Raw genomic sequence first — 27,762 nt, forward strand, 5'->3', positions numbered from 1 at the left:
CTATACGTTAATTTACCCAGAAAATGTTTATTCAGTGCCTATGTCAGCGAGTGCTCCACGTACAGGGTGTCTACAGTTTATTGGGGGAGGACAGAAAAAAAAAAAGATACAGTAGATCAGATGGTGTGAAGACTTATGGAGAAAAATTGCGCAGGATAAGGGCAAGTTTGGGTGTGTTCAAGGAGGATGGGGAGGAGGTAATTCTGTTCTCTGAGAGAGAGACAGAGAGAGAGAGTGTGTGTGTGTGTGATGGGGAGGAGGTAATTCTATTCTCTGAGAGAGAGTGTGTGTGCCTGTTGACTGGCTCTCTGACTCTCTGACAGGTGGTTTCTTAACACTACAGACACCAAGAACAGCAAATGCAAAGGCCTAGAGGCAAGAGAGTGCTCAACCGGCAAGAGGGGCCCGCACAGCTGCAAAGGGGAATGCAGTGCGCAGAAGAGCTGGAGATGAGGTCGGAGAGCAGGTGCGGGCCGGCCTGGCCTAGCGGGCTCACCCCGCGCCCTAGTGGGCCCTTTCCTGTGTGCCGCATCCAACATGGCGGCCACATGGAACCCGCCCGCGGGCGAGCGGAAGTGCGTGTCGGCGGGCGCCGGAAGTGGTAGAGGGCCCCGCCCCCTGCTCGGGTCTCTGTGGAGCTGCGGACGCGCCGGCTTTGAGCATCCCTGGCCAGCCAGGCGGGAGGCCCCGGAGCTCTGGCTCCGGAGGCAGCGGCTCGGCCCGCCCTCGACATGGCCAGCTCTGGAGAGGTACGGCCGGCGCCTCTCTCCACCCTCCTCCCTGTCCGGCGGCTTTGGCCCAGCTCGGTTCTCCCCACCGCGACTTCGGTTCCCCTGCGTCCTTTCCATTTCGTTCCCTGTCCCGCTCCATCCTTCCCGTCCCCACCTCGGTTGGCTCTGTGCTTCCCATCTGGTTCCCCAACCGCGGCCCCGGGCGGTCGTTCACACTCCGACACTGGCGTCGGCCTGGCTTGGTCCTTGCTATCCCGACCTGGCCTTGGCCTCGCCGGCTCCTTCCCATCCCGTCGCTGGCCTTACCCGTTGCCCCATCCGTGACCCGTCCCGCCCCGTAGGACCTCACCCTGTATCTGAAGGTGTAAGCTCTCTCAACCTTCGGTTTTCTGTCCCTTTCCGAGTTCCTCATCCTGATGGGCAGACCTCTCCCCGCTCCCTGCTTTCCTAGAGTTTACAGCTCCTCTGCGCCTCCCCGGCCCTCCCTGCCCCGGGCCTTGGCTCAACCCTTGGAGCTCTGAGATGTTCCTCCTCCCTGCCAGCTTCCCATCCCATCCTCTGTCGCTGAATGTTCAGTTTCAGCCCAGCCCACTTTTCTCTGAGCCTGCTTGTTGTGTGACTTGGGGGTGGGTGGGGGGTAGTGGAGGAAAACCATTTCACCTGGGGGCCTTATGACTTAATTCTGAGTGCTCCACAGTCTGGGTCCGACAGAGAATCCCGCCGAGTTCCTGTAATGTGCAGGGTGTTTTCTCTGTAGACCAGGGAGTGGGGGTCTGGACCCTGACTAGGGCCTTCCCATTTGCTGCTTCCTTCCTACTTTTACGTATACTTGTGTGCAGCTGTGTTCGTGGCTCTCGTCGGGGACCAGCAACCAGTGAGTGAACTTCCTGAGTCTTACGGGCTTGCTTAACTGGAGTAGATGGGGCATGGGTAAATGGAACGTAGCTAGGGTTACTGACAGGTCTTCAAGTGAATTTGGGTCAGAGGTGGCCCCTAGGTTGAGAGGGAGGCTGTGTGCCCCCCCCCCCAACACACACACACACACACTGGTGGTAGCCTTGAAGGGCCAGGGAGTACTTGCTCCCCAGGAAGAGTCCCCGGGGGTGGACTGGCGGTGTTAGCAGATTCTGGTTAGTTGCATGTGCTTAGTGAGTGGGGGCGGGGTGGGGGCGAGGCGTGGAGGGCATCTGCTGCTGTGGTCTTATGCGGTCCTGGTGCAAAGGCCCCTCTGTTTCTTGAAGTACATGTTGGGGAGCTGCCCAGTGAAGCCTCCTGTCACATCGTGAGCATCTCTTGGCTTGAGAAGAGAGAGGGGAGTCTTGTTCTATCCTGGATGTGGAGATAAGGTCCCTTTCTCTGCTGTGCTTAGTCGCTCAGGCATGTCCGACTTTTTGCGATCCCATGGGCTGTGGCCCGCCTGGCTCCTCTGTCCATGGGGATTCTCCAGGCAACAATACCGCAGTGGGTTGCCATGCTTTCCTCCGGAGGATCTTCCCAACCCAGGGATTGAACTCAGGTCTCCCGTGTTGCAGGCGGGTTCTTTACCAGCTGAGCTACCAGGGAAGCCCCTTTCTCTGGGTGGATCTTATGACTTATTGATTGAGATATAATGTGCATATCATAAAATTTATATACTTTTAAAATGTGTCTTTTTACTTTTTGGCTGCTCTGTACGGCATGTGAAATCTTAGTGCCTCGACCAGGGTTTGAACCTACACACCCTGCAATGCAAACATGGAGTCCTAACCACTGGACTGCCAGGAAAGTCCTTAAAACTGACACTTTTCAAGTGTATAATGCAGTGATTTAAAAAAATGTATTCACAGGGTTGTGCCACCATCCCCACTGTCTGATTCCAGAATGAGGCGGTCTGATTTTGAGAGTCTTTGCTGGGTTTGAAATGCAGATGTCCTCCTCCTGTGCTTCTGAGGAGCTGGGCTCTGCACTTTGAATAGCTCTTCAAAAGATTCTGAAGCAGTGGTTCACTGACACCCAGTTCAGTGCCTCTTTCCATTGGGCATTAAAAGGTGATCCCTGTTCATGAGCTGTTCCTGGCTGAATGACGAGCCAGGTAGCAAGGCAGTAAAACGCACCTGATGAGGCCGGAGGGGGTGAAGAGTGGCTGGGGCAGCGGTGCAACAGCAGGGTGAGTTAAGTGTGTCTGGGGTGCTGGAAGGGCTTTCTGGGGAGGGATCCTTTGAGCTGAGGTTTCCAGAGTAGCAGTTTCCCTTCTGTGGTGGGGGCGTCATCGAGTGGAGGGAGCAGCCGTGCCAAGGCTTGGAGGTCCGGCTGCTGGGTACTGGGGGCCATTCTGGAAATTGCCAACTAGAGAAGCAAAGACTTATGAAGAGGGCAGTGGGGCTTGCCTGGCTGGTCCAGTGGCTGACTCTTTGCTCCCAAGGCAGGGCGCCCGGGTCAGGAATTAAGATCCCACATGCTGCAGCTGAGAGTTTAATACTAAGTAAATAGATAAAATTTTAAGAAGCCAACGTGAGAAGCATCCTTTCAGGTCGCTTCTTTGATTAAAAAACAGCATCATAGAGTTCCACATACTTGCAAAAGAATGTTGTAATGAACTTCCCTCTATGTACTCATCGGCCAGTTTCTAAAAAGTTCTTGGAGTGTAGTTGGCTTACACTGTTGTGTTTTAGTTTCAGGTGTACAGCAAGGCGAATCAGCTATTTGTATATACCCACTCTTTCAGGTTCTTTTCCCATGTAGGTCATTAAGAGAGTGATGAGTAGAGTTCCCTGTGCTTCATCGCCCAGCTAATAGTTAACACAGGACTGGTCTTGGTTCGTCTCTGACCCTCGCACCCCCTCGGGTTATTTAGAGCACATCCCAGACACCTCCTCAGTTGATCTCTGAACCTTGCGATTTCGTTGGGTGCCTGACTATAAACACTCAGACAGTGAACATCCTAGGAGGGGATTTTTTTACGGGGCTAGTATCTAGGTTTCAGCTTAATTTGGCTTAACTTTTAAAAAAATTGTGAAATATTACACATTCTGAAAAAGAACGTAACACAGTTTATCGAATAAACTTTTTGAGCCCCCACTTTTGAAGTGGTTTTCAGCGTGTCGTCCGGTGCTAGCCGGCTGGTTTCCAAGTGTGCCTGATAAGGATCACCTGGCTCTGAGCAGGGATTTCCGGACACCCCAGGAAGCCCCTGGCTGGACCCTACCGGAAGCCCCTGCGGCCCTCTTCCGGTGGTGGAGGGTGGGGCGGTCTCGGGCTCAGCCAATCAGGCCCTGTCTTGCGTATCCTTGCCCTCTGACCTCGGACTACTTACCTGACCTTTTTTTAAAAGATGGAGTATCGGACTGCCTCAGTTTCGCGTGCTGAGAACACATTCTCCAGAGAGGCAGAGGGAAGCGGGAACGAGTGTATTTGGGTGTGCGTGGACGTGGGCCTTGTGCGGCCCACGTTTTTATTTGGCGAATGAAGAAGCGAGAGGCCTCCTGTCTTCCTCCTGTTGAGGCCGCCTGTGTGCTGTTGCCTCCGCAGAGCCTTTCCTGGGGTCTGAGGGGTGCCTCGACTCCAGGGAGAAGACTTTACTGGTGCAAACCCTGCAGGATGGGGCCTCCTCCCAGCATGGGCCTTCGGGAGACCAGGGGGAACCGATCTGCCCTGCTGCCTGCGCAAATCCTCATACAGGCCCGCCGCCCCGAAAGCCTGCCTGGGGTGGAGCGCGGGGCGCCGGCCTCGGGGCAGCCCTGGGGGCGCAGCACGTGGAGAACGCGATCCCGCAGCGTGTGCTGGGACTGGGCGGAGGAAACCGCTGCTCAACTCCTGCTTTGTTGTGTGTGTTTTGTGGGGGTTTTTTAACGTAATTTCTGGGTGGGAGCCTAACTGCGGAAATTATATGATGCTGGCGTTCCTCAGAGAGTTTTCCCCCGTGTTCTCTTTGCTCTGATAAATCTGCGAACCGCGGGGGGAGGTCAGAAGGGGTTAGCTTCGAGTTGCTCGGCGGAATTGAGGCCCAGCCCTTCCCTCTTGTCCCCCAGAAGCCCGGCACACCGAGCTCGCCTGATAATGACCACCGCTGGTTCCACCCGCTCTCGCTCTCGGGAGACGGAGTCCCTCGGTCTAGGGTGGGGTCTGGGAATCTGATTTTTAACAGATGTGCCTGGGCGATCCCGGATAATTGGACCTGGAAAATTTCTCAGGAAAGTGATGTATGGTTCGAAAGACTGGACCCAGAATACAGCGACCCAGGGCAGCTTGTGGACTTGGGCCTGATGGCCGCCTGCTGCCTTGGTAAAAGTGGGAGGAAGGAAAGAGGGAAGAGAAGGCAAATCTGGTTGCCGCCTCTCAGGAGGACGGGAAAGTGGGAGGGGCCGGTGCTGGTAGCTTGGACGTACAAACGTTTCCTGCCCTGGCGAGGGCTTGCTTGGCTTGATGTAGAGGCCAGAGGGGCTCGCAGTCAGAGCTCCCAGGAATCCCCTGGGGCCTGCATGGGGTGCGCAGAGGGGCCCTTCCTCCCGGACTTAACGGTTGCCATGGCAGCAGCACGGCTTTCCAAGCCTTGACGCTTCCATCCTTGGCAAGTATTACCAGCGAAGAAGCAGGCTGGAGAAGGTGCTGGTAGACGGAATCACTGGGCAAGCCGGTAGAAATAGTTCTGGGTACTACACTGGGAATGTCACAGAGGCGCCCCCGTCAGGTCGGTTTAGAGGCAAGAGGGTCCCTTCCAGAAGTGTTGGAAAGATACAGGGATGCCTCTTTCCCACCCCGCACTCCCCTCAGTGGGCTCTTAGAGAATCCCAGTTCCGGTGGCCTTGATTCAGGGGTTTCCTGTTACACTAACAGAGGCCTAGTCCCTCTCCCTCTTGGTTGTAGAAGGCACTGATCAGTAAGATGGGAAGCCCACATTTGGGCAGAAAATCTTTTGTTGATGTTTGCAAAAAGAAAATGAAATGGTAAGACATGTGGACATCTTACTGGAAATAGCAACAAGGGTTTCTAACCAGAAGTGGAGAGAAGCTGCGCGGCCTCCATTGTTTTTTTTTATGAATCTTTAAGATTTTAAAATGGCATTGGTCTGGTTGGTGCTGCTTAATTATGAGGTCTTCATCATTTCTTCTCTCCTTTTACTTGTCCTTAGCAACGCTGAGAGGTGTCCGTCTGGCACTGTTCTAAGGAGCTGATACGCAGTAACTCCTTAACCTATCACAGTGATCCTGGGGGGTGAAGACCAGGTGTCATTATTTCTGGATGAAATTCACCTGCCCAAGGGTTTTAAGACTGACACTCTGGGCCAAGGAGGAGAAATGGCAGCTTTCACAATGACAGCCTCGGCTGATGGTCGTGAGTTGAGTTGGAAACCTGCCAGACTTGGCTGAGGAACTTCGGTAGGAAGAAAAATCTCTCTTAAAAAAAAAAAAAATTGAAATTTCACTTCGATTGTTATGTTTGAAGAGATCCTGGTGTGTGGATTGGAAAGGGGGCTTTTGGAGAATGTCGGGGGCTCTCGCTCTGTAGTTAAGAGTTTTGGTAACAGCTCCTCCCCACGGACCACGGTGAGGACTTCCCTTGGCTGAGGGCCGCCCTTGGGGATCCCATGGAATTTGGTGCCCCTTATTTTCAGGACACGTGCGATGACAGCGACGCACCCCCCGCGGCAGCCCCGGTGGCAGACAGCACCCACCTGCTGGGCTTCTCCGACGAGATCCTCCTGCACATCCTGAGCCACGTGCCCAGCACGGACCTGGTTCTGAACGTCCGGCGCACCTGCCGGAAGCTCGCAGCGCTGTGCTTGGACAAGAGCCTCACCCACACGGTGCTGCTGCAGAAGGACTATGAGGTGAGGGGCCCAGAGGTGGCGCCTGGCGCGGGGGCAGAGGGGGGGCAGCCGAGGCGCCCCGCCAAGGCCTGGGGTGCCTGCAGGGATGACGAAAGCTGGGCCCAGGGACTCTCCGGTGATCCAGCGGTCGGGACTCCACCTTCCAGTGCAGGGGGGGGGTGCGGGTTTGGTCCCTGGTGGGGGAGCTGAGAGCCCTGCCTGCCTTGCAGCGAAAGAACCAGGACATAAACAGCCAGGGCAATATTGTAACACATGCGGGAAAGACTTTTCCAAGGTGAAAAGCCTGGGGCCTAAAAGTATGGGTGTTAGCCTCCTGGGCCAGGGTGTAGGCGAGGTGGGTGTTGTTCTGGGAGGGTCTTAGGTCCTGGCACCAGGCTAGGAGGGAGACCGATTTCCAGGTTGAGAGTTATCCAGGAGTGGGCTTGCAGACCCATGAAAGGCCCTCCTGTGAAGTTGAGCGCAGTCAGAGGCGCCACCTCCGCCCAGCAGCCGCAGCCGGGAGTTCAGGTTGCCTGCATCCTCACCAGCGCTTGATGCTGTTCGTCTCTCTGGTGGTGGCCATTCTGATGCACGGGAGCTGGTATCTCACTGAGGATTTCACTTGGTTTCCCCGATGAAGGATGCTGGCTCTTCTTTCACCAGGTGCAAGGGCAATTTGTGCTTCGTCTCAGAAGTGTCTGCACACGGCTCTTGCCCACTCGTTATTGTCTGTCTGTTTCTTAGCGAGTTTTGGGAGTTCGGTGTGTGCTCCGGCGCGAGTCCTTGGTCAGATGTATTGTGGCTGTTTCCTCACAGTCTATGGCTTGCCCTTTCAGTTTATGAGCAGTGTCTTTTGAGGAGTGTAAATGTTTCATTTTTGTTGTTATTCGGTCACTAAGTTGTGTCCTGCCTCTTTGGAATCGCATGGATTGCAGCACACCAGGCTTCCCTGTCCTTCACTATCTCCTGGAGTTTGCATGTCCGTTGAATCGGTGAGGCCGGTCTTTTGAAGAGTGTAAGTTTTTTACTTTGCTGATGTCCAGTTGAATTTTTGAGCTCCTGCTTTTTGTATTCTGTTGAAAAAATCTTTGTGAGACCTGAGGTCATGAAGGTTTCCTCCTGCTGTCTTCTATATTCTTTTTATCTAACTTTATATGACTTTCAGGTGTACATGGTGATGGTTTGCTGTTTGTGTGCACTGGGGAATGATCATGTCGAAGTAACAGTCGTTACCTTCAGTTCAGTTCAGTTCAGTCACTCAGTCGTGTCCGACTCTTTGCGATGCCATGAACCGCAGCACGCCAGGCCTCCCTGTCCATCACCATCTCCCGGAGTTCACTCAGACTCACGTCCATCGAGTCAGTGATGCCATCCAGCCATCTCATCCTCGGTCGTCCCCTTCTCCTCCTGCCCCCAATCCCTCCCAGCATCAGAGTCTTTTCCAATGAGCCAACTCTTCGCATGAGGTGGCCGAAGTACTGGAGCTTTAGCTTTAGCATCATTCCTTCCAAAGAAATCCCAGGGTTGATCTCCTTCAGAATGGAATGGTTGGATCTCCTTGCAGTCCAAGGGACTCTCAAGGGTCTTCTCCAACACCACAGTTCAAAAGCATCGATTCTTCGGCGCTCAGCCTTCTTCACAGTCCAACTTTCACATCCATACATGACCACAGGAAAAACCATAGCCTTGACTAGGCGGACCTTTGTTGGCAAAGTAATGTCTCTGATTTTGAATATACTGTCTAGGTTGGTCATAACTTTTTTTCCAAGGAGTAAGCGTCTTTTAATTTCATGGCTGCAGTCATCATCTGCAGTGATTTTGGAGCCCCTCAAAATAAAGTCTGATACTGTTTCCCCTGTTTGCCCGTCTATTTCCCATGAAGTGATGGGACCGGATGCCATGATCTTCGTTTTCTGAATGTTGAGCTTTAAGCCAACTTTTTCGCTCTCCTCTCACTTTCATCAAGAGGCTTTTGAGCTCCTCTTCACTTTCTGCCATAAGGGTGGTGTCATCTGCACATCTGAGGTTATTGATATTTCTCCCGGCAATCTTGATTCCAGCTTGTGCTTCTTCCAGTCCAGCGTTTCTCATGATGTACTCTGCATAGAAGTTAAACAAGCAGGGTGACAATATGCAGCCTTGACGTACTCCTTTTCCTATTTGGAACCATTCTGTTGTTCCATGTCCAGTTCTAACTGTTGCTTCCTGACCTGCATACAGATTTCTCAAGAGGCAGGTCAGGTGGTCTGGTATTCCCATCTCTTGAAGAATTTTCGACAGTTTATTGTGATCCACACAGTCAAAGGCTTTGGCACAGTCAATAAAGCAGAAACGGATGCTTTTCTGGAACGCCCTTGCTCTCTGCATGGTCCAGCGGATGTTGGAGGTCTACCTTTTTTTCTCGTGAGGAGGACTTTGAAGGTCTTCTCTTGCAGCGTTCGCACGTGCAGCGTGTCTGCACCTGTGTGATGAGAATGTGGGTCAGCTGTGGTCCCTGTGCTCTGCCTCACATCCCCAGGACTTCGTTTATAACTGGAAGTTTGTGCCTTTTGATTATCCTCTCCCTCCAAATCACCAATCTGTTCGCTGTATCTATGAGCTTGGTTTTAAAACTTCCTCTCTTTTATGGACGTCTAGTTGACTGACACTATTATATCAGTTTCAGGTGTACAACATAATGATTTGATATTTTTATAGATTACGCACCATAGAAAGTTACTATAACATTATTGACTGTATTCCTATACCGTATGAGTTTTTTTTTTAGTTCCGCATATAAGTGAGACCTTATGGTGTCTGTCTGTCTCCTCCTTCCTTCACGTAGTGTAATTACTTAGCTCACTTAGGGTAACGCCCGGAAGGGCCGTCCGTGTTGTTGCAGATGGCAAGGCTTTCTTCTTCTCTTTTTTATGAGAGGAATGCCACACTGTGTGTGTCTCAGTCGCACCTTCTTTTTCCGCCCATCTGCTGGTGGATGCTTAAGTTGTTGCCATGCCTCGGCTGTTGTCAGTAACACTGCTGTGAGCCTGGGGGTGCAGAGGACCTTTTCGAGTTAGTGTTCTTGCTTTCTTGGGGTAATTAGCCACAAGTGGACTTGCTAGATCATTTGGTAGTTCTATTTTTAATTTTTTGAGAAGCCTCCATGCTGTTTTCCCTAGTGGTTGCATCAATTTACATTTCCACTAATGGTGTCCAAGGGTTCCCTTTTTACCGCATCCAGGTCAGTGCTTGTTATTTTAGTCTTCTTGATGATGGCCATTCTGACAGGTGTGAGGAGGTTTTTTAAATTTTTATTTTTATTTTTATTTTTTGGCCATGCAGTGCAGCACGCAGGGTCTTAGTTCCCTGAGTAGGGGTCGCTCCCTGCACTGGGGTCTCATCTACTGGACCACCAGGGAAGGCCTTATCTGGAGTGTTTAGAATGTGTCTTTCACCTGGGCGGTTCCAGGTGTGGACATCGCTGTAGAGACGCAATCGTGTGCACGAGCTCACACACACAGACGCTCGATGCCATGTTGTCTGAAGGCCTTGGTGGTCGCTGGGTGGCCTGGGTATACTGTGGCTCCCTGACCGTCCAGGCCAGGTTTTTGAGGAACGTGTAACCATGTGAACGTGCACGTGATGTAAAAGAAAGCAAGAGCCAAAGCCTGCTTTCCGGACACGATTCTACTGTGTGATTTGAAAGAAACCCACATAACATGAAACTTCCCTTCCTAACCATTTTAAGCATACCATTCCGTTAGCCCTAGTACACTCACAGGGTTATGCAACCGTCTTCACTCTTTCTGAAAGTCTCTTTAATCGTCTTAAACAGAAGTATTGGAACTCTTAGGCAATAACCCCGTTCCCCTTTCCCAGGCCTCTGGCGACCTCTGTTCAGCTCGCTCTCTCTGGCCTTGCCTTTTCTGGGTCTCTCACCTCAGTGGGATCAGACAGAAGGTGGCCTTTATGACGGGCCTCCTGGAGCATCCCGCCCGCAGGCCTTGCCCCGTGCTGTCGCGGCAGCCAGGCTTCTTCATTCCTCGCTGCGCCGAGCAGAGTCGCACCGCGTGGACAGACCCCACTGCCTTATCTGCTCAGCGGTCAATGGACAGCTTGGGTTGTGGCCATTTTTTCAATTCTCGTGAACGGTGCTGCCGTGAGCCAGGGTCTGCTGGCGTCGGTCCAAGCCCCTGCTTTCAGTCCTCTTGTGTGCACACCTGACCATGGACTTGTGGGTCACGGGGCGACTCTGGATTTTCAGGGGATCCACCAGACATCTCCCTAAGGGCTGCCCCACTTTCGCCTCCCGCCTGGCTGGGGCTCTGACTGCTGGCGGGAGGTGAGTGTGTGGGGAGGAACGAGGCGGCTCCCTGACGGTCGCAGGGGAGGGTGCGTGCTGGGGGGGGCGAGGGTGGAGGCGATGCTGGTGCCTTCAGCAGCTCTGTCCCCCTCTCCCCGCCGTCCGCAGGCCAGTGAGGACAAGGTGAAGCGGCTGGTGAAGGAGATCGGCCGGGACGTGCAGCAGCTCAGCATGGCCGGCTGCTACTGGCTGTCGGGCGCCACGGTGGAGCACGTGGTGCGCTGCCGCGGCCTGGTGCGCGTCAACCTGTCGGGCTGCCCCCTGACCTCCCTGCGCCTCTCCAAGGTGCTGTCGGCCCTGCCACACCTGCGCTCCCTGGCCATCGACGTGAGCCCCGGCTTCGATGCCAGCCAGCTGAGCGGCGAATGCAAGGCGACGCTGAGCCGCGTGCGGGAGCTCAAGCAGACACTGTACACGCCCTCGTACGGCGTGGTGCCCTGCTGCACCAGCCTCGAGAAGCTGCTGCTGTATTTCGAGATCCTGGACCGCACGCGGGAGGGCGCCGTGCTCTCGGGCCAGCTCATGGTGGGCCAGAGCAACGTGCCGCACTACCAGCACCTGCGCGTCTTCTACGCCCGCCTGGCCCCAGGCTACATCAACCAGGAGGTGGTGCGCCTCTACCTGGCTGTGCTCAGCGACCGCACGCCCGAGAACCTCCACGCCTTCCTCATCTCCGTGCCCGGCAGCTTCGCCGAGAGTGGGGCCACCCGGAACCTGCTGGAGTCCATGGCCCGCAATGTGGCGCTGGACGCCCTGCAGCTGCCCAAGTCCTGGCTCAACGGCTCGGCCCTCCTGCAGCACATGAAGTTCAGCAGCCCCTTCTACTTCAGCTTCAGCCGCTGCGCACTGTCCGGCGGCCACCTCCTGCAGCGCGTCATCGACGGCGGCAGGGACCTGCGCAGCCTGGCAGGCCTGAACCTCAGCGGCTGTGCGCACTGCCTGGCGCCTGACTGCCTGCTCCGCAAGGCAGAGGACGACATCGACCCCGCCATCCTAGAGGCGCTGGTGGCGGCCTGCCCCAACCTACGGCACCTCAACCTCTCAGCCGCCCACCACCACAGCCCCGAGGGCCCCGGCCAGCACCTGTGCCAGCTGCTGGCTCGGCTGCCCCGCCTGCGCTCCCTGTCGCTGCCCGTCTGCGCCGTGGCCGACTCCCCGCCACGGGCTGACCGCGCGCCTGTCCCGCCCGCCATGCGTGCGGTGCCCCGCGGCTTCGGCAAGAAGGTCCGCATCGGCGTGCCATCCGTCCCCTTTCCTGGGCCGGCAGGCCCCCAGCCGTCCTCGGTGTTCTGGTCGCTGCTGAAAAACGTGCCCTTTCTGGACCGCCTCGAGCTGATCGGCTCCAACTTCTCGTCCGCCATGCCGCGCAATGAGCCTGCCATCCGCAACTCCCTGCCTCCCTGCAGCCGGGCGCAGAGTGTCGGGGACGCGGAGGTGGCTGCCATCGGCCAGCTGGCCTTCCTGAGGCACCTGACGCTGGCCCAGCTGCCCAGCATCCTGACGGGCTCGGGGCTGGTGAGCATCGGCCTGCAGTGCCAGCAGCTCCAGTCGCTCTCGCTGGCCCACCTGGGCTTGATGGGCAAGGTGGTCTACATGTCTGGCCTCTCGGACATGCTGAAGCACTGCAAGCGGCTGAAGGACCTCAGGTGAGGGGGCCCGGCCGCCCCTCCGCGGCCCCTGCGGGCCCTTCCGTGGCCTCCAGGGCACAGAGGGGGGTGTGGAGTGCAGCCTTGAGTTCGGCAAGCGTTTGCATTCCTGCCGCGTGCCTGCTGAGACAGAGGGCACAGGCCTGAGAGTCTCGAGGGCTGGGGGCTTGACCAGGGTCTGACAGTGTGTAGTGGGGGGTCTGTAGGCATGGGCTGGAGCGATAGCGCTTGGTGGCATCCCGGCAGAGCACACAGGAGGCCGTGCTTCTGAGCCCAGGCTGGGACATCGCCCTCGTCGTTGGCTGTTTGAATGCCTGTGTCCCAGAGGCTCAGGCACTGGTCAGAGAGGGGCCCAAGAGGTGGGCAGACGGTGAGGGGAGTCTGAGCCCATGCCTGTGCCCACAGAGCCTCACGGAGCAAGCTGTGGAGGCCAGATCCTTACTGGGCGGAAGGGTGAGGGACGACGGGCGGGGCGCCCACACACTCCGCCCCAGGGCACAATCAATCATGGCAAGTGCCCCTTCCTCCTCCTCTGCCCTGGTGCCTGGCTGCAGACACTGCTGGTCACACGCACTGAGCTTGGCTGGCCCTCCAGTGCTGGCCACCCGCAGGTGGAGTGGATGGGCCCCCCACGCCCACCACACCTGCTGTGAACACCTGTGACGGGCATCTTTGGGGACAGACCTGGGGGTGGCGGGCACATTAAGGAAAGAGAAAAGTGTTGAGAAGTCCGTGTGGCCTGCGCACTGTCCTCTTTGCTGCTTGAGCAGCGAGATCCCCAGTAGGAAGCGAGGCCCCACGTCGCCACCTAGTGACCGCGGCGCCGCAGCGTGTCTGTCGCGGGCTGGTGGCATGGCCGTCCCGCAGGTGGCCGGGGCTGGGCTGGGGGGTGACTGCAGCCCAGCAGTGCTGGGTCAGGGCTTGTCTCCCCTGCCCCAGGGGGCTTCCTTCCTGCCGGACCCGGAGAGAACGTGAGGTCTTTCAGAATCACGCGCAGAAGGACCCCCGTTCCCCACCGTTTTAGGAGCTTAGGACTTCTACCTACATGTGATTAAAGCCCCCAGCTCCCTGCTGCGTTTCATTTCAGGGCCTGGTGGCTCCCGTTTGGGATGGCTCTGAACAGACATCCCGTCACCTCAGACCTGGTTTTAAAATCCCTTCTCCATCCTGTGCCTTGTCTGTGTCCCTGGGCATCAGGAGGCTGAGTGCGGGCCCTCAGGCTCTCGTTTGGGGAGGGGGAAGACAGCCCCTTCCCCATGTCTGCCTCGCCCACGGCGTCGCTGCATTCAGAGCGCTCAGGCTCTCCTGACGCCTGGAGGCTTTCTGCTCCCAGCAGAGACCCACTGCCTCTGAGGGGAGTGGGCTCAGGGGTTCTTGCTGCTTGTCCTGGAAGCCTCTCCTTTGATGACGAGAGCCCCCGGCTGCAGACCAGCTTCTTGGGGGCTGCCCAGGAAGTCACTCTCAGTTTACTGGGCAAGATGGGCCTTTCGGGGTTCCCTTTGGGTCTCACATGTTGATGGAGGCCTTGCCAGCCTCCCAGGCTCACCGAGAGTGTCTGCGTCTGTCCCAGGTGTTACACCACGTTTGTGCAGGGCGTGGTTTGTGCAGTGCCTGGGCCTTGGAGGTGGGGGTGGCTGGACCCAGAGGGCCCAGGGCTGTGTCACCCCAAGTGTGGCGGTGTTACACCACGTTTATGCAGGGGGTGGTTTGTGCAGTGCCTGGGCCTTGGCGGTGGGGGCGGCTGGACCCAGAGGGCTCAGGATTGTGTCACCCCAGGTGTGGCGGTGTCCCCACAGTGCAGGCATGGCCTGGCTGAGGGCTGTCCTGTGCCTTCCTCCCACCCTCGTGCTAACAGGGAGGGTGAGGGCCCACAACGGCCCGCACAAAGGCCATCAGAGGCCTGGGTGGCTGGTTGAGAGGGAGCCTTGGCTGGTGCCCACTCGGCGCCCTTTAAAATGTTCTCCTGGTCGGTCATAGGGGTCAGACGTAGCTCCCTGAGCTGCGGTTTCCTACAGATGTGCCCGAATCTCCATCACCCCGTGAAGCCCTCCTCCTCGCCTGCCGCAGCGCCTGTGCGCCCTCTGCCCACGCTGGGCGGACGTCTCTGGCCGGCCTCTCCCTCTTGTGTCGCCAGCCTTGAAGTGGCTCGGGCCAGGTGACCGTGGACTCCCCCAACAGTCAGTGAGCTGTCAAAGCTCAGGTGACAGCCACGCATGTCTGAGAAGTACCGCTGGGGCCTGGTGCTGATCCCCAGGGATGACCCTCATTAACAGTTTTCCTTGTGGGAAGCTTTCAGGTGGATCGGATCCACGCTGACCCCTGTCTGTAAGGCCGTCTAGGTCTTCCTGTGTGATTTACCAGGAAACGATCTTAACTCTGCTTATGCCCCAGCTCCCTGCCCCGGGCTTCTGTGCCAGTGTCCTGGGGCTGCCCTGACAAACGACCACCACCGGGGTCACCCAAGACAAAGGGTCATCCTCTCACAGTCAGGAGGCCGGAAGCCCCAGGTCAAGGTGGGTGGGAGCCTGTGCCAGGCCTGCCCTTCGGCCTCTGGCGGCTGCGGGCCGTGTGAACATTCTTGGGGCCGTGGGCACGTCCCTGCAGTGCACCCCAGCTGCCACAGAGCACCTCCGTGTGCTGTCTCCTGGCCTCTGAGGGGCCGGCCATCGGACCAGCTCCTGCCCTAGTCCTGCGAGCCTCATCGTAAGTCATTTGTGTCTGCAAAGACCCTGCTTCCAAACAAGGGCCCTCTCGCCCACAGCCCACGCAGGTCCCGAGGGGTGGGGCTGCAGCGCATCTTGCGGGTGCCCGGCGCAGCTGGCCCCTATGCCCGTCCCCACCCTCCCGGCTCTCAGGCACTCTGAGAAGGCAGTGCAGCCCGCAGAGCCGGCCTGCTGGGCCTGTGGGCCCCCGGGCAGGAGCCCCGCTCCACACACATCCATCGCCCGCCGCCTCACGCCGCGTGTCCTGTCTCCCCGCAGGTTGGAGCAGCCCTACTTCAGCGCCAACGCCCAGTTCTTCCAGGCGCTGAGCCAGTGCTCCGCGCTGCAGCGCCTCTGCCTGGTGTCGCGCAGCGGGACGCTGCAGCCCGAGGCCGTGCTGGCCTTCATGGCGCGCTGCCTGCGCGTGGTGGTATGCCATCTGTTCACCGGCGAATCGCTCAGCACCTGCCGCAGCCTGCAGCAGGCCCTCCTCCGCAGGTGAGTGCGCGGGCCCTCACAGGCGGCAGGACCCTCCTCCTCGTCCTCCGGCTTCTCAGGAGTTCCCGGGGGACAACTGAGAAGAGCCCGGAACCCACACGGTGCCACCGTCACCCTGCAGCCTTAGGCTCCGGGTGTTGTCTCCCCCTCAGGTTGTTTTTCTGCACGGGTTCGCTTCAGAGCCCCTGTCATGCCTGATGGGCCGTCTTCTGGAGAGCTCTGGGCCAGCTGGTTGCCTGGGGAGGCTGCTTCCAGCCCTGCCTCACACGAGGGTCTCTGCCCCCTTCTTTCCTGGGAGCCTCCACCTCGAGCCGCAGAGGCCTGGCTCTGTCCCCGTGCTGTTTGCTGACTGGTGCTCATTCCCGCCCTCCCAACCCCGCTCCCCAGTGTGCAGTTTCCTAGAAGTGATGGGCGTGGCCAGGAGTGGCCTGGCTGCGTGCTCTCCTACATGGCCATCCCAAGCCTAAGCTCCCCTGTGGCTGGGAGAGCCCCTGGCCCACAGCCTAGCGCCATGTGAGATGCCGCCAGCCTCTCCCGGGGCTCCTGGGCGAGCGCGTCCTCGCACCGTGAGTCCACGTGGTGTTTCCGGGGAGCATCGTTTCCATGCCCGTTGCCGGGTCGCGGCTCCTCGGTGGTGGTCGATCCCCTCATTCCTGGTGGGCCCTACTGCGGGGCTCTTTCAGGGACGGGCAGTGCTTGGGGCCAGTGAGCCCACAGTGCAGCTGCCGTGCCATCGCCTGTTGTGGGCCCACCTCTCCGCTACTGGCTTTCCCTGCCATCCGTGTTCACTGTGGATTCAGGTTACGGCTGTGGGTCCAACAACCTCCCCTACTGACCCTCCTACGCCCTAAGCTTCCTCTTAAACCTGCCACTTGTCCTGGCCCCCGGTCCGAGAACGCAGGCAGCAAAGCCTTTTGGTTGGTGTATAAAACTCAGCTCCGTGGGCTTTGAATGACAGCTGCGGGGAATCTCTGGGGCACCTGCCAGACGTGAACCTGACCCCTGCGTGTGCAGAAAGTTCAGAGACTCCTGTAAATGCTGCTGCCGTGGGTGTTAACCTGGGCACCTGGCAGCTGCCTTTGGCCAAGTGAGTGTGTGCTGTCGGTCTAGCAGGAAACGGTGAACTTGGCTTCGCCTGCAATTTGTAGGGAAGCAGTTAAGCGATATCGGCAGGGTCCACTCCGGTGGGACACTCCAGATCCTGTGACCTCTCACCTATGTGCTCCGGAAGCGCTCTGTGGCACTCCAGAAGTTCTCCTGGTCCCTGGAGTCCTCTGCGAGGGCCAACTATGTCAGGTGCAGAGATCCTTCTGGGGTTTCTAAGCCTTCCAGCGCACACTGGAGAAGTCAGGGTTGGGGGTGGCATGTAAGTCTCAAGACAGGTTGACTGCAGTTGCCTCTGGTGGCTGTGTGCCTGCCAACCAGGCCTGGTGAAGCCCTTCCCGATGCTAAAGAGTTTTCTTTTTTCAGTAAGTGTGCTAAGTCGCTTGAGTCGTGTCCGACTGTGTGTGACCCTAGGGACTATAGCCTGCCAGGCTCCTCTGTCCATGGGGTTCTCTAGGCAAGAATACTGGAGTGGGTTCCATGCCTTCCTCCAGGGGATCTTTCCAACCCAGAGAAGATGGTATTTTTAAAAGATCTGTAAATACGCGTAACCTGAAGCTTACGGCTTTGACTGTTTCACGGTGTGCGGTTAGCGGGACTGAGCACACTTACAAAGGGAGCCACGTCCCGCTTTTGCTTCCGTGGGCTGTGCAGACGTCTTCTCAATCTCCAGCCTTCCATGTGTCTGCACTTCATTCAGATTTAGAAGCAGCAGGTGTTTGAGGGGCTGTAGGCAAGGGTGGAGAGCTCACAAGATTCTGCCTCCTTGTGGGTCTGTGTGTCCCCCTTGCCCATCCGGGCCTTTGCAGGTGTGCAGTGTTCACACACCAGGCCGTGTCCTTCCCTAGCGGGTCCTGGAGTTTGACAACCGGTCCAGCAGGAACGTATATCGGCCCCCAGGACTGGAGTGTGGACCTGGAGCAGCCCTTCCCGGGGAGGGGCGTCTGCCCCGAGTGGGTCCCCAGGGGCATGAAGCGCTTAGGCCCCCTGGAGAGGGAACGTGGTGCCACGGCAGTGCCCCTGGTAGCCGTCGAGTGTGGCCCGGGGGTCCCAGCCCCCCCTCCCAGATCTCCATGTCCCGCGGATGGGGAAATGTGACGGAAGAGGCCAGGCTGGGCACAGAGTTATAGACGCTCCATCAGCCAGGAGGTCTCCGGAGTCATAGGGCTCAGGCCGCCCCACCACACGGTCCTTGTGGGGTTGCCGGTCCTTGCAGTTTGCTGTCGCCTTTCTCAGGAGAAATCCTAGCAAGAGTTTTCTCCTCCCTGATGTTCACGATCTTTCTAAAAACTTAGACTGTGGATCAAGCTGTTTTCAAGTGGAAGCTCCCCTTGAAAGTGGCCAGCAGTTCTAGGATGGAGTTGTTATGTGGTTTTGTGCTGATTTTGTTGAGTTAATGCTCCATCAGGGGAGTCTGTGTGTTGTTAAATCTGCACACATTCCCTTTTAATGCCGTTTGCCGTCCGTCACAGGACGTTGTGGTGGCTCTGGCCTGGCCTTCACAGCTGACTCTGCACTCGTGACGCCCTCTTCTCTCAGCCTGCACCTGGGAGCCTGGAGAACAGCCGAGTGTTGTGGGGGGGCACTCCCCACTCACCATTGTGTCTCTGCCCTTGGTGTCCAGGCCTGAGGTCGACGTTGGCTGGGTAGACCTCCTGGCCGCAGGCTGGGGCCGTGGTGCGGACCCGCTGAGCGGCTGAGGTGCCCGGAGCCCTGTGCGTGCTGGAGCGTGGCCCCCCCGTGGGCTCCTCCTGCCATGTCCTGCCTCTGTGGTTCCCGCCGCCCCAGAGCCCTGTGAGTTGTGTGCCCCGAGCCCCAGCTCAAGTGGGGAGACCGAGGCTCTGAGAGGCGGTGGAGGTGTAGCGGGACCTGCGCTGGAAGGACGCATCTGTGTTCCCACAAGGCCTCTACTGCGGGGCATGGGGTCCCGGCTGCGCTTCTGCGAGGTGCCCAGCAGGTGGTGCCTTGGCTCAGGGTGATGGCACCAGCTTCAGACATCACAGCAGGACACGTTCCACCCGGAATCATGATCAGGAGGGGCTTGTCGCCACCTTTTCTCACGCGGTTCCCTGCCTCAAGCTCAGAGGATGACTGAAGCACCTGCCCGCTCACCTGCACGCCTCTGAGGTCCAGCGGTTACGATTCCAGGCTTTCCCTGGCATGGCTGGGGTTCCATCCCTCATCGGGGCACCGAGATCCCACAAACCACCCGGTACAGCCAAAACAACAAAATAAGGCAAAACAACACAGAAGATCATGTACGGAGCGTGGCCTGCCGGCCCTGTCACTGGCAGAGACCTGAGTGTCCTGGGCTCCTGCCTGCACAGCAGAGGGGACGGGCCCCACACAGCCTTCACACCAGGCAGACAGCCGGGGGCGCGGGACAGAGAAGGGACCCAGCCGCCCCTGTGAGAAAGGCCGGAAGAGCCCTGCTTCTGGAAAGTGCGGGGTGGGCCGTGGTCCGCTCTGGTACAGGTGGTGGTGACCTCCTGGAGGGGGTGGCTGCAGAGTCTCATGTGGGCGCTGGTCACACGGGGCCACACGGCCCCTGGAGCACGTTGGTGCAACCCTTTCCACCCCTTCAGGCAAAGCCCACTCATGTTAGTGGAGGGAGGGGACCACCTGTCACCGGAGGCGGGTGGGCCAGCTCTGTGGAGGCTGAACTCACAGCCTTGACCCAGCCAAGCTCCAGGCTCCCGTCTTGCAGCTGGGCCTGAGGCAGGGTTTACACCGAGCTCCTCCTGGTGGCGGCAGCGCTGTTTGTTTTTAACAGAAGACGGAACACAACCCAAGAGCACATCAGTAGGACTTGCTGTTTAGTCCGTCATTCATGCTTGACTCGTTTGCGACTCCATGGACTGTGGCCCTCCAGCTCCTCCGTCCATGGGATTTCCAGGCAAGAACCCTGGAGTGGGTTGCCGTTTTCCTTCCCCAGGGGATCTTCCCGACCCAGGGGTTGAACACACGTCTCCTGCATTGCAGGTGGACTCTTTACCACTGAGCCACGTGGGAAGCCCCCCATTTGTAGGAGGGCTGGGAAGTAAATTATGACACATCCGGCCAATGTAATGAAACGCAGCCTATAAGAGACTTGGGGTCACCACGGGGAAGCTTTCAGTGTGTCTCAAAAGCAGGGGCGTACCCTGTTTCTCTCTGGCGCCTCTCAGAGATGTTTCTTGAAGGCTGTGAGAAGTCTGCGGTGTTGGTCCTGGAGGTGTCTTTGTTGGGGGGAAGGGGCAACGCCCCAGGGACACCCCAAACCAGCTGCTCTGTGTTCCGCTTCACCCCAGCCCCCCTCCTTCAGGCCTTGCTGGTGAAAGAGCCTCACATCGAGTTACAGCTCCAGGGGCCTAAGCCCATGGGGTCTACAATCCTGTTCTTCCACGTGGGTGGGGGACCTGTGAGCCCTGACAGGGAGGGTCTCTCCCTGCCCGCTCCTCTGCACGAAGGCGGATCCAGGCTGCCCCAAGGGGCCCTGGGGGTCCCTGCAGGCTTGGCGGGGAGCTCGGAGGGCATGCCCCGCACGGCCGCCTGGAGCGCGTCTTGAGTTCTGGGAAGCTTTAGTAACTGTTTTACTCTTGGCCACCGCCTATCTCCTTGCTTCTTGAAAATCCCTGTTACACTGAGAGGAGCTTTTATAAAAGGTCTTATGATTTTGGCTTTTCTATAACACTTTTATCTGGGTGGGGCGGGGGAGCCAAGGCTGCCAACTTTCATTTCTTTTCTAGTTTCTCAGGCCAAGAAGCAAGCCAGCGCTGCTGCCAGCCCGAGGCCTCACCCAGCCCCTCCCGGAGCCCTTCCAGCTCCGAGGTACCTGCAGGGCCAAGCGTGGAGACCGAGGTCCCTGGGGCCCCCTCACGCACTCGAGGACCTCAGGCTCAGAGCTGCCTGCTCAGAACGCCTCTCTCCGTCCGCTGGGCCGTGGCCGGGCCTGAGGTCCCGAGGCTGTGGCTGCCCTGTCGAGTCCTGTGTCGGTGGCGAGCTTGGGGCTCAGCCTCCCGGACAGCTGCCCCCTCACGTCAGCCACAGGCAGACGCGCCGCAGGCCGCCCCTCCTCGTCCCCCCGCCCCCGATCGCTCTGCGGCCACGTCCCCTTGGCTCTTTGCTGTGGCGTCCCAGTCCTCCATGGGCCTGTCTTTTGACGTGTCGGCGTGTTTGTGCCCTCGGACCCAGTGGCCGTCTCTGGAATTTATCCTGAGGAAAGAGCTCAGCTGTGTGAACGAGGCTTACCGCATGGTCATGGGAGGGGCCTTAAACTGTGTCCCCTGGGGAAGTGGCCCACTGGCCAGGACGGAACCATGGAGGAGGTGGCCCCTGGCCCGGGTGCTTTATTGCTTTGGGCGCAGGTTGGACACAGCCCCAAGGACTGAAGGAAATTCACCAAACCCGACTGCATCCTGAGACATCAGCCAGGCCGTGTCCAGGAGGAACGCGCTCAGCACAGCTGGAGAGGGTGCGTTGGTGCTGCGGGAGGGGCTGGCAGAGCTGCCGGGGGCTGGGGGCCCTGCGCTCACCGTACACTTTGGCATGTTTTCTCTCTGAACACAATGGTTTTAAGACAAGCAAAATCTTGTCTGCTCCCTGGAGGCTCGGAGAAGGCATTTGGGGCAGCTGAGCTTCTCAAGTACCCAGACGCCCCTTGGAAATCCCCTGGTGTGTGTGTAGAAAGTTTTCTTCAGCGTGGCTCCTCCCTTCCGGCCGCTGCGAGCGGCAGAGAGTCAGTCTAGTTGAACCTTCTGAAGCTCTGTATCTTGTTGGTGCCCTTGGGCCCCCCAGGAGGGACGGCATCCAGGGCGGCGTTTCCTCTCGCCATCTAGAGCTTTTGTTGCCCCTTGTGGGGGCCAGGTGGCCGAGCTCGCAGATGCCAGGTTCAGAGTGTGTGTGGACTGAGTGCGGGCTCCAGACATCCTGCCTCTTTCTACCCTAGATGAGATCCAGGCTAGCTGTGTGAGGGGAGGCAGGGGCTTCCCCGCCTCTGCTGCCCAGGATGATGTGGGGGTTGCTGAGGGCGGAGCCGGGCATGGGGGCCGGTGCCCCGGTGGGGTTGCCTGGGAGGACACGCGCACCATGCCTGGAGGTGAGCCCATCAGCCTGGCAGGCCTGGCTTTTGTCCTTGCAACCTGAGGCTGCATGCAGCCGTGGGTCTTTTCGTCTCGTGGTGCGATTCGCCCTGGTCAGGGGAGCGGCCCTCAGAGGCAGCCTCCCCTGCTGTGGTTCATCCGTCTCGTTCTGAACATGGGGGGCAGCAAGGAGTTTAATTTTCTTTCCTTGTATCGATTTACTCCAGTCTCAAACCACACTTGAATTGTACACACAAACATTACAACCCACGTGCACGTGACCCTGCAAAGCCTGTGGCTCTACGGCCCTCCACACGAGCCCCACCAAGAGCCTGTCTCCTCGCCCCGGGAAGGGGGAGGGAGCCCCAGCCCCACCCTCGGAGGAGCACTGGCTCTGCCTGCTGTTGCCCCTCGTCCGTGTTTTGTCCAGGCTTCTTGCTGAGTGGGGACGGTGAGACTCCAGCTGGGAGGGCGTGTGGGCTCCTTGGTCTGGGAGGTGCCTTTCAGAGGTATGAGGGCAGCTGAGCACCCCCGCCAGCCCCTGCTCTGTCAAAGTCGGGGCCGACCTGGCTGCTGACCCCAGAGAAAGCCTTGGGAACGACGTCGGTTTACTTGGGGCAGGAGTCGTAGGTCAGGGCTGCTCGGAAGGGGCAGCTGCATTCCGGGCTCCGGTGAGAAGTTAATCCCCTTTGGCATCTTGACGGTGGCTCCATAAGAGCCTCAGGGAGGCAGGTGGGCAGGCAGGCATCTTGTACACACGTCCCACACCTGAGTGTTTTGTTTCAAGTCAAGTAGATCGCTCAGCAGGCTTGCAGGTGAGGACTTGCCCACGAGGCTCATGGTCACAGACGCTCCCGCCAGGAGCAGAACGCGGTGCTCAGAACCAGGAGGCATTTCCTCGGCGTCTTTATTGCCACAACATCAGGTTTTATGAATGCCTTTCTGGCGTTCAGTTTGCACATGCCGTAAATCCAGTGCACTGCTGCTCGGGGGCGGGACTTGGCTGGGGGAATCGAGGGAGGCTGGGACCGCGGTTTCCTCATTCCTTGCAGCAGGCATGGGCTGGGGGGCGGCCTGGCTTTAGCTTTGGCAAATCGCGTGGCCACCTTCTTGCCCCTCGCCCTTCATGATAACATGGGATGGAAGTTCCTCCCATGACCAGAGGCACCTTGGCTTGCGGGTGGGAAGCGGGCGGTCACCTCGCTGGCCAGGGGCTGCGGGGAGGTGACCTGTAGTGACATCTTGTCAGCTCCAGCGCCGTGCCCGGCCCGGCAGATGCTCCTTGTAAACTGTCCCCCCGCCCCCCATGGGGTGGAGCCTGCTGCCCGAGGGTACGCAAGGTGGAAGGCTGCTCTGACGTGCTGGCAGAGGTTGGGGCTAGCAGCAGGCGCTGGGGTGAGTCCTCCTGGCAGAGTGACGGCGTCACCTGACTTGGGAGTCGGTGTCCTGGGTGGTCTGTGTGTGCACGGGGTTGGCCGCCTGGCCCCCGCCCCCGCCGAGTCCTGCCTGTGCGATCTCAGTGCTGCGGCTCCCTGGTGTCACCTTCATGGACACCTCCCACCCCGCCGCCGCCCCGTGGGGACATGGCCTGTCTGCGCGCGGCCCGCTAACGGCTTGCCTCTGGTTCAGTTTCCAGGCGGAGCGGCCGGCCCTGAACGTCGTCGTCTTTCCCCTGCTCCACGAGGGCCTGACTGACGTGATCCGGGACGTACCCATGGTGCACCTGGATGAGGTCACCTTGTTTAAAAGCAGAGTGGCCGAGGAGCCCCCCAACCTGTGGTGGTGATGGAAGTGGGTGCCCAGCTGCAGCCACGGACCCAGTACAGCCTGGACGGGCGCGTGGCCTCCCCCCTCAGCCACGGCTGCTGCCCCTGCCCGCCGCCCAGGCCTGCACCCCCGGGGTCCCAGGGGGAAGGAAGCCACTTCCCAGCGCCCGCCCGGCCCCTGAGCGCTTCCTGGTGAGGACTCCGCCTCAGCGCCCTTTGGCTGAGATGGGGGGAGGGAGGCGAGGGTGGCTGGCCCGTGACCTGGGGGCCCGGCTGGGGTGCCTCCCGGCGTGCGGACTCGCTGAAGCCAGGTCCCCAGAGCCCCGTGTGGCCCCAGTGCCCCCGCCCAGGAGTGTCCCTTGACTCCGTGCTGCTGGTCGGCGGCCTCCAGGCTCTGGGGAGGGGCAGAGGGGAGCTCCAGGTGTGTGGCTGCAGTTTGGGGCTCCCTTCTTCCTGTTAACCCGATTTCGTCTCCAGTTCCTTTCCAGCCGGACGACATCAGGCAGGTTGGGGCCAGCGGTGGGGGGCTGGGCGTCCCTGGCTGCGCGCGGTCACGGCCGGCTTTAGAGGCTGCAGGTCCCGATTCTGTGGAAATGTAGGCAGAACTGCTTCATTAGAAAACCTTGGAATATTAGAGCCTAGAAAGGACGTGTGAGGCCGGAAAGACAACCCCATTACCCCATTTCAGAGAGCTGTATTTAGCACTTTAAAAAATGGCACCGTAGCTATTCCCAAAATGGGGGGCAGCCTCCCTGTGTCCCAGCCTCACACCCTGGGGTCACCGGGATCCCGCCTCTGCCTTGTCACCGCGAGACTCTCCCCCAGAGCCATCACCCGCATGGCTGGTGGGCTTCCGAGGGTGCCGGTTAGGGTCCCTGCACCCAGAGTCTTGCCCCAACACCCCTGGTGACACTCCTGGAGATGTCCTGGGAAGGCTGGGTGGCGTCAGGGGGCTTTCCAGCGGGGGGTCCTGAGTCTCCAGAGAGGCTGCCTCCCCCTACTCTGGGCTGCGCGTCCTCCCCAGGGCCCGGGGCTGCCTCCCCCCACTCTGGGCTGCGCGTGCAGAGTCCGCCAGGCCCGCCTCGCCGCCGCCTCACCTTGGCTGCCTCCCCCCACTCTGGGCTGCGTGTGCAGAGTCCGCCAGGCCCGCCTGGCCGCCGCCCCACCGTGGCTGCTGTCTGCGCCGAGGCCCAGCCTCACTGGCTTCCTGCTCTGTTTTTTGCCCCCGTTGGCGCCGCCTGTCCCGTCGTTCGCCTGTCAGAGGGACCTGGACCCTGAGCCCACCTCCGCCTGCCCTTCCCGGGGTCCTCCCCCCACCAGGCCCAGGGGATCAGGAGGCCCTTCGGAGGGCAGAAGCGTGCCTAGGGTCAGGGTCCCAGAGGCACACAGGCCCCCAGCGCTCTGGTCAGTCCTAAGTGCCGTCCGTCTGGCAGCCTCCTGCCCCACGGCCCTGGGCCTGCTCTCGCCTCCCTGCACTGGGCAGACCGTGTGTTTGCACATGGAGCTGGGCTCCTCCCCTGCCCCATGGCTTTGCTGCCGTGGGTGCCGTTGTCTCCTCTGGAGCGTGGGGTGCCCCCTTCCCTCCCCAGGTGCCCTGGCAGCTTTCTGCCTCCCGCCTGGAGGGACCGGCGTGCCAGCTGCTCCAGGGAAACGCCCCGCGGTAGGGCCCTCACCCCACGGGCCTGGCTGGCTCCTCTGGCGTCCTTGCAGGTTGCAGGCCAGGCTGCCCTGGGCCCCGGAGAGACAGGGCCACAAGCTGTAGACGAGGGTCTGAGAGGTGGTGGGATTCCCCCCATCCATTTCTGGGCATTTCTGTCGGATGCACCTAGAGACCACCTGAGGGCCGTCAGGAAGGTGGTGTGGGGACTGACCGACCGCATGCCTCACAGCAGGGCTGTGGCCAGTTTCAGCCCTACCAGCCGGGGGACTTAGCCCAGGATGCGGGCAGGAGACCCCCGGGGCCCTGGTACTCATGTCTTTTCATCCAGAGCAGCTGGGCTCAGGCCAGAGACAGACCTTCCCACTGAGACCCTCCCTGCAGGCGGCCGTGGTTCTCATGAGCAAGCGCTTTCAACCAGCAGCCTCGTCTATGCCAGCCAGTAGGGCTAGGAGGGGCCGTTCACGGGACGTGAGCTGCCTTGGAAAGCAGCCCCCTGAGAGGGGGCTTGTGTTTTTAGTGTCCCCCGACCACCCTTTACTTAGAGCAAGCATTTCCCCTGCTCCGGCAGCCGGGACAGGACTCACCAGATGTCAGTAATGTGCTTATTCTCACTAAGTGCTATTTTGGCACCGTTGTTAATTGCGATTTATATTCTGCAGCATTTTATGCTGGGAGAAGAACCCACCCTGATGGTCCCCAATTGGCGGAACTAGCCTGTTAAGCGGCGGACCGTATGCTGCCTGCAGAGAGGGGCCTGGTCGGCACTGGGGCCTGCGCGTGCACACACATCTGTGTGCCTGCGCGTGTGAGCGTAGTCTGCCGTGTAAGGGTTCTGTTTGTGGTGTGCACATGATTGTGGGAGCACACGTCTGCATGCTGTGTGTGTGTGGTGTGTGTGTGAGACAGACAGACACCGGGGAGCGGGGAATGAGGGAGGAGGGGACCCAGACGTTTCTCTGCTAACAAGAGACCCTAGCTGGCCTCCCGAAGCCGCCCCTCTGCCGAGGCTCTGCCCCTGGACCCAGAGGCCCCACCCCAGACCTAGAGGTCCTGCCTGCTCCTGGGGCTGGGCTCTGCTAAGTCAGTGCCTCCAGGCAGCCCAGCCAGCGGCCCGAAGGTGCTCCTGGTCCCGGAGGCTTGTCGGCTGCCTTTTGAGGACCTGGAAAGACAGGTCCGAGGGTCCCTTCTCCGCCAGTTCTCCAAGGGCTTCTCCGCTCGGGCCTGGGGCCAAGGCGCCCTCTTCTGGGGGCTCTGCAAGGCTGGGTATTCAAGGATGCTCCCTTGACCCCCCGCCCCCCCCCCACCCTGAGGCGGGATCCGGGGCCCCAGGGGCAGAAGTCTGGCAGAGGCCTGGCCTGGGAAAGCGGGGCCGGGGTGCCCGGGTCTCTGCTGGCTGAAAGGCCTGAACCCAGCGGGCACAACCTCGTTGCCCTGGTGATCTCCTGGTGCATGGCCAGGATGGTTGCGGGTCCCAGCTCATAACCCGCCCAGCAGGGGACCTGCTGGGATGGGTCCTCCCTCCCGTCCTCCTCTGAGCAGCGCCGCTCAGCCTTCGGCTTCCTCTCAGCCTCCCTGTTCCCGTTAAGATTTGAAAAGTGCTGAGACCTTGGAAAAAGAAAGAAGGGAGATTGGTGGGTGAGGATACTGGAGTATGGCCCCCGCTGAGGGAGACGTGGATGCCGACACCTGGTGGTCCTCGTGGCCTCTGCCCTGGGCCCCCTCCCCACTGACCAGAGAGAGCTGGGGAAGCCCCTCCCTGTGCGGAGGGGCTCAGGGCGCAGGATTCTGACGAGCAGTGTCTCTGGTCTGCGGGGTGTGATGAACAAACACCCACAGAAACTCACACAAACCCCAGGTCCCACACAGGCTGACCAGCATCATCTGAATTACTTTGTGAAGTTTTCTCAAAAAACACTCAAGTATGAGGTCTTGCATTGATAGCACAGGGTTGGGGCACCAGCTGTACCAGACTCCAGGCCAGCAGTACCCAGAGGCTGCCCTGCTGTGCCCACTGGGGGCCGAGGGGGTCTGAGCAGTGGGGGCAGGCAGAGGGCTGTGTGCAGGCGTGTGCTTTTGCCCGTGTCCCATGGCACGTGACACCCCACGGCCGTCGGTTCGGCCGTCGGTTGCCTCCAGCCGGTTCCTGGCCGCCACTTGGACTACTGCCCACCCACCCACCTGCCCTTCTGACCACTGCCTGTCCCTCCGGCCAGAGAGTCCCGCTCAGCACAGGATCAGTTGTGAGGGGGTGGGGCGGGGGGGTGCCAGGCTGTCTCGCGGCATTTGTGTATGTGACCAGGTGCTAAGTGACCAAATTTGCGTCACCTGCCTTTCGATGACAGACCTCTTTGTCCTTTGGTGAAGCTGCTCCTGAATTTTGTGTTCCAACTTACATTTCGAATGGGTATTTTCATGTAAATTTGTGGCATGTTAAAAGTTTCAAATAAAGTGGAATTGATTTAGCAAAA

The 27,762-nt window shown here is 59.2% G+C and overlaps 1 protein-coding gene across 1 annotated transcript; it reads left to right on the plus strand.

The window, feature by feature from the left end:
* The first annotated feature begins 628 nt into the window (after window positions 1-628).
* FBXL18 (F-box and leucine rich repeat protein 18) lies at window positions 629-27,762 on the plus strand. The gene is made up of 5 exons (XM_069571510.1): window positions 629-749; window positions 6,322-6,537; window positions 10,967-12,504; window positions 15,486-15,704; window positions 23,498-27,762. The coding sequence occupies exons 1-5, from the start codon at window positions 732-734 to the stop codon at window positions 23,652-23,654; spliced, it is 2,148 nt and encodes a 715-aa protein (XP_069427611.1). The 5' UTR covers window positions 629-731; the 3' UTR covers window positions 23,655-27,762.

Source organism: Ovis canadensis, chromosome 24, assembly GCF_042477335.2.
Source record: "Ovis canadensis isolate MfBH-ARS-UI-01 breed Bighorn chromosome 24, ARS-UI_OviCan_v2, whole genome shotgun sequence".
NCBI lineage: Eukaryota > Metazoa > Chordata > Mammalia > Artiodactyla > Bovidae > Ovis > Ovis canadensis.

Excerpts from the sequence above, each read along its gene's own strand:
- FBXL18 (XM_069571510.1), top strand. Across the intron at positions 12,505-15,485 it reads AAGCGGCTGAAGGACCTCAG|GTTGGAGCAGCCCTACTTCA; the intron begins GTGAGGGGGCCC and ends GTCTCCCCGCAG. Across the intron at positions 15,705-23,497 it reads CAGCAGGCCCTCCTCCGCAG|TTTCCAGGCGGAGCGGCCGG; the intron begins GTGAGTGCGCGG and ends CCTCTGGTTCAG.